Source organism: Benincasa hispida, chromosome 11 (assembly GCF_027475165.1).
Source record: "Benincasa hispida cultivar pf3 chromosome 11, pf3_genome.v1.1, whole genome shotgun sequence".
Classification (NCBI taxonomy): domain Eukaryota; kingdom Viridiplantae; phylum Streptophyta; class Magnoliopsida; order Cucurbitales; family Cucurbitaceae; genus Benincasa; species Benincasa hispida.
In genome coordinates this window covers 48,137,625-48,143,365 of record NC_143488.1, presented here as the reverse complement: position 1 = coordinate 48,143,365, position 5,741 = coordinate 48,137,625, and the positions used below count along the sequence as shown (strand labels likewise).

Here is a 5,741-nt window from a genome sequence, read left to right as displayed (position 1 = left end):
AGTTGACATATGTCCCAAATTGAATTGAGGACAAATTTCGATGACGCCACGTAGTTGAATCAGATGAGATTAAATTGGCCCAATTTGATATTATTATTTGGGTTTAAAGTCCAAACTACAAAAAAAGCTGACTTGGACCCAAATTTCAAATCAAGCCCAAAACTAATTAATTGGGCCCAAAGTCCAGGCCCATTGACTAACCAAGCCCAAGCCTACGAAGCCCACCTGAGAACTCTATCAATAGAGAAGTGCTCTTCATTTATAGGAGCAACATTTCCTACATTCAGAGAGCCCGGAGAGAATTCATCAACAAGCAAAAGACTCCTAAGACTCTTGAAGCTACACTCTTATAAGACAGAAGACCCTTAAAGATACAAAGACTCTTCCAAGACTTCTGCTTCAAGCTTCTAAGACTTCTACTTCAAGAACATTCATGCTTTTCTTCTTCAAGTCAAGCACATTCACCCAACTGAGAGAGAATCAGAGGATCAAGTATTAGAGATCGAAACACATTGCATCAAATAAACTTCAACATCAACACCAACTCAAGTTCAACTCCACGAAATACGTTTCTTCGAAAGCTTTGTGTGAACAAGGTCATTTTGTCATCTTGCCTTCGAGGCATAACTCACATTTGAGTAAAGAATTTTCTTCTAAACTATTTAATAGTCCATTTTTCACCAATCTCTCTATCTTATTGAGATTAATGTGACCTAACCTTTAGTGCCAAAGGTGGGCACTTTCTTTAAGAGAAATCCTTAGTCTCTTAGCAGTTGTTGCCGTTCATCAGAACCCTCAAAGGAAACACTTTTTTGACTGGTACACAGACTTAGAGCCTGAGGTGATTAACAGCTGGGAGCAACTTGAAAGAGAATTCTTGAATCGCTTCTACAACCTAGGAGCACTGTCAGCATGATGGAGCTGACAAATGTCAAATAACGAAAAGGGGAGCCGATCGTCGACTATATCAACCGATGGAGAGCTCTGAGTCTGGATTGCAAAGCTCGACTCACCGAATATCTGTTGTAGAAATGTGCATGCAGGGTATGCACTGAGAACTTCTCTATATCCTGCAAGGAATAAAGCCTCATACATTTGAAGAATTGACGACCCGCACTACGACATGGAACTAAGCATCGCCAACAGAGGAACAAGAGACTTCCGGAGCCACGAACCGAAGAAAGACCATAAGGAGGTGAAGGGCGTCGAAAAAATTGTGAAAGGTGCCACAAAGGAATCAATGGTCGTTAATACAACCACGTTAAAGTTCTCCTCGAAAGAGAAAGAGAAGAATATAGAAAAGAAAGACAAAGGAGGCGAAAGATGTCGCCTAACCCTGAATGAGCGATAGGAAAAAGTCTACCCGTTTCCCGACTCTGACGTTGCAGATATGCTTGAGCAACTACTAGAGAACCACCTTATCCAGCTACCAGAATGTAAACGACTGGAACAAGCCGACAAAGTGGATGATCTCAACTATTGCAAGTATCACATGGTCGTTAGCCACCCAGTCGATAAGAGCTTCAGCCTTAGATCGTATTAGACCATCTATCGCACGCGTCTTGGTCTTCGAAAGATTAAGCATGGCAGAAGCAGAAAGGGGAAGCCCACATACTATTCCTAGAGCTACTCGACGCTCAGTCTTTTGAAGGTTGACTCCGTCGAATGAAGGAAATGAGAATTTGAAAGATCTCGTGGTAAAGACCAAGCGACGACATGACCATTTGAAAGATCAAAGAACCGTGTTTGATCGCCTGCAAAAGTACCAGTTGAAGATGAACCCCCCTCAAATGTGCGTTTGGCGTAACTTCAGGAAAGTTTCTGGGCTTCATTGTGCGACATTGAGGTATAGAGATAAACCAATCCAAGATCGATGCCATCCAGAAGATGCCAAGGCCAAGGAATCTACATGAGTTGAGAAGTTTGCAGGGACGTCTGGCTTACATCTGGAGGTTTATTTCTAACTTGGTAGGGCGGTGTCAACCCTTTCTAACTTGGTAGGAATCTACTAGAGAAATTTGAATGGGATGAGGCCTGCCAAAATGCTTTCGATAGCATAAAGATGTACCTGATCAGCTCTCCTGTCTTAGGAGCCCCAGTAGCAGGCAAGCCGTTGATACTGTACATTGTAGTGCAAGAGAGATCACTAGGGCACTATTGGCATAAGAAAGAGAAAAAAAGAAAAGAACGCGCTCTCTATTCTTGAGTGGGACCCTGAATGGAAACGAGAGCAATTATTTCCCTATAGAGAAGACGTGTCTTGCGCTCTTCTTCGCCATAGATAAATTGAGGCACTACATGCAGGCCTTCACAGTCCACTTAATTGCAAAAGTCGATCCCATCAAGTACGTTCTTTCCATGCCGATCATCTCGGTACGTTTAGCCAAATGGACAATCATGCTTCAACAGTACGACATTATTTATGTACCGCAAATGGCAGTTAAAGGGAAGGCATTTACTGACTTCCTGGAAGATCACCCAGTTCCATCGGATTGGGAGTTAAGTGAAGACTTGCCCAATGACGAAGTTCTCTTCATAGAAACCTCAAGGCTGTGGGTCATATTCTTTGACGATACGGCACGGAAAAGTGGTGCAGGGGCAGGTATCATTCTCATTTCGCCAGAAAAGCACATGCTACCTTATAGCTTTGCACTTGCAGAGTTATGCTCAAACAACATCGCTGAATACCAAGCCTTGATAATTGGTCTCCAAATGGCCTTAGAGATTGGAGTAGCTTGTATAGAAATCTTTGGTGACTTAAAGTTGATAATCAATCAACTCTTATGCCAGTATGAAGTGAAACATGACGACTTGAAACCCTACTTCACTTACGCTTGCTAGTTGATGGAGAAGTTCGAAAACGTGGGTTGGAACATGTCCCGAGGACGGAGAACGAGAAAGAAGATGCCTTAGCAAACCTAGCCACTGCCTTAACGGACCTAGATAATGTGCCCCTTAATATATCACTTTGGCGGAGATGGGTTGTACCTCCGGTTGGGAATGCATATGGGGAAACGAACGCGATATCAGTCTACCTAACCGACGAGAAAGAATAACGGCAACCCATCATAGATTACCTTGAGCATGGAAGGCCCCAGATGACCCCCGCTGTAAAACTGAGGTTCGTAGGAGGGCCGCGCATTTCATTTACAGGGGTCCTATACTGTCGATCCCTTGAAGAACTTTTTCTTCAATGCCTCAGTAAAGAAGATTCAGCGAAGGCTTTGGAGGAAGCATGCTCAGGCGTATGTGGTGCACATCAAGCTGAACCAAAGCTACAATTCCAGCTGAAAATGCCGGGAATGATCCAGGACTCAATGTATTATGCAAAGAAAAGTGAAGCCTGTCAATATCACGCAAATTTCATTCATCAACCGCTCGAGCCTCTAGCCTCTACATCCGACCATAACCTCGTGGCCTTTCAAAGCATGGGGGCTTGATCTGGTCAGCTCAAGTCGTCAGCAGAGCACACCTACATCCTCGCAGCCACTGACTACTTCTCAAGATGGGTTGAGGCTGTCACTCTAAGGGAAGCTAAGAAAGGAAACGTGGTGGATTTTATCCGCATTCAAATAATTTATCGGTACGGTATTCCTCATCGGATCGTGACAGACACCGGAAGACAATCCTCCAACAGTTTGATGGACAGGTTGTGTGAAAAATTCAAATTCAAGCAGTACAAGTGATCCATATATAACACTACCGCAAATGGGTTACCCGAGGCATTTAACAAGACATTGTGCAACCTGCTGAAGAAAATTGTTTCCAAGTCGAAGAGAGATTGGCAGGAGAAGATCGGTGAAGCGTTGTAGGCTTATCGCACCATTCACCGTACCCCTACAGGAGTCACCCCGTACTCTCTCGTTTATGGAGTAGAAGTTGTCCTTCCTTTGGAAAGAGAAATTCCATCACAAAGAATGGCGGTGCAAGAAGGGCTAACTACAAAGGACAACACTAAACTTTGGCTCCAAGAGTTGGAAGCACTGGATGAAAAATAGTTGGAAGCTCAACAAGCGTTGGAATGTTACCAGGCACGAATTTCTAAAGCTTTAGAGCCTTGGTCGTTTCAAGTCGTTGATCTAGTGTTCACCGTAAGAAGACCAATTATCACGACAAGACATACGGGGAATAAGTTTACACGTAAATGGGATGGACCTACGTCGTCAAAGAAATCTACACAAACGGAGCGTACAAGATAGTTGATAAGGATGGGCTAAGAATTGGCCCAATCAACGGCAAGTTTCTCAAGAAATTTTACGCTTAACAAATTATTTTTTAAAAAAAACCTTTGTTTGAACTACGTTATGACTTAATCCCTGTCATTATAAAGGGTATGTAGGCAGCTTAAAGAAATTTAAGTTCAGTCACGTGATGAAAAAATATATGTGCATGTACATGAGTAAAAAAAATAGATAAATAAACAAATAAGAGAAGCAGAAATTTAAAGGAGGCTACAAGGCCAGAGAACATCACTGAGAAAATGACAAAAAAAAACTTCCATATAAGAGATTTCAGCACTACAATAGTCGAATCCAGCAGTTAAAAAAAAAAAAAAAAAAAAAAAAAAATCTCATAGGCTACTACCTACTGAGGTACGCCTAATCCAATAAAACAAGCAATATCAAGTCAAGGTACCCAGTGGTAGTTCCCCAGCTTATATTGTATGGCTTCCAACACATGGCGTAGGACATCCAAAGCTTTGACGTCCTTGTCATAAAGGATTGGTGTGGTCTTGATCTCGTTTATCGCCCCCCGCATCTCCGAGGCCTCAAACTTATACCTAGTCAAAAGGCCTTCGCTCTAAAAAATCAGCCACGATATTTAGGCCCATTCGGCCTTGTTGGCCTCCAACTTGGCTAACAGTGTCTTTTCTTCTTGTAAGGCCCGAGAGTCGTGTTTAAGTAGCGCCTTTCATTTAGAAAAAGCACTAGTCTCATCGTATAGTATCTTCTCCAGATCAGACTTGGCCTCCTCCAAACGTTGCTCCTTACTTGTTTGAGTTAACTGAATAGGATAACTGAAACTGATTATACTTCTCCATGTTTCGGAAGTACTCCTCGACAAATTTTCTGAGAGGGGGGAGGTTGGCACCACAAATGTAGGAAATGGCTCGAAATATCTTATGCATTTCTTTCTCCAGACTAAGAACCTTCTCGAAAAAAGTACGCATGATCTTCTTGTGCATAGTCTCCCACATGGTCGAGGCTGTGTCGCGTCGAACGTCGAAAACCACAGTGGCAACACGAAACTTGGAAACCTCGGGGACGGCCAAGGGTGGTGCCCTATTTACTCGCCTCGGGAGCTCACTATTACTTGGACTTGCCAAGACCCTCGACGCTTCTTCGGGTTGGAGAACCTTTCCTACCACAGGCACTAAGGGGCAACTAGTTTCCTAAGCTACGAAATCTGAAGTCTCGATGTTTCCGACGATCACTGCCTCTTTGACATGAGGGATGTCATCGAGGATAGCACGCACTTGATAGGACCTTGGCACGGGATCCACCGGCAGCGCTTCGGAGGTACCAACTCCCTCAATGGCTGAGTCAACGGCAAAAGGGCCCACCAAAGATTCTTCGCTTCGTGATGCTTCAAGTCCTTGAAGAGAGAGGTTCATAGGTGACTATAAAAGGGGAGACTAAATGTAAATCGTATAGTTAAAAAAAACGAGATGAGAGGACTTATATATATATATATATAAGGGGACGGCGTACTAGTAGGTTGAGAGCGTTAGGAGCCACCGG

General features: G+C 43.4%; 1 protein-coding gene across 1 annotated transcript; it reads left to right on the top strand.

Annotated features, from left to right (window-relative positions):
* The first annotated feature begins 2,298 nt into the window (after nt 1-2,298).
* On the top strand, nt 2,299-3,056 carry LOC150032696 (uncharacterized). The gene is made up of 2 exons (XM_090306990.1): nt 2,299-2,752; nt 2,842-3,056. The coding sequence occupies exons 1-2, from the start codon at nt 2,299-2,301 to the stop codon at nt 3,054-3,056; spliced, it is 669 nt and encodes a 222-aa protein (XP_090163116.1).
* Nucleotides 3,057-5,741: the final 2,685 nt, after the last annotated feature.

What these genes read in the sequence shown, in the direction of transcription:
- LOC150032696 (XM_090306990.1), top strand. Translation starts at nt 2,299, where the DNA reads ATGCAGGCCTTCACAGTCCACTTAATTGCAAAAGTCGATCCCATCAAG. An exon ending in AGCTTGTATAGAAATCTTTG is followed by an intron (nt 2,753 to 2,841) that starts GTGACTTAAAGT and finishes TACGCTTGCTAG; the next exon opens with TTGATGGAGAAGTTCGAAAA.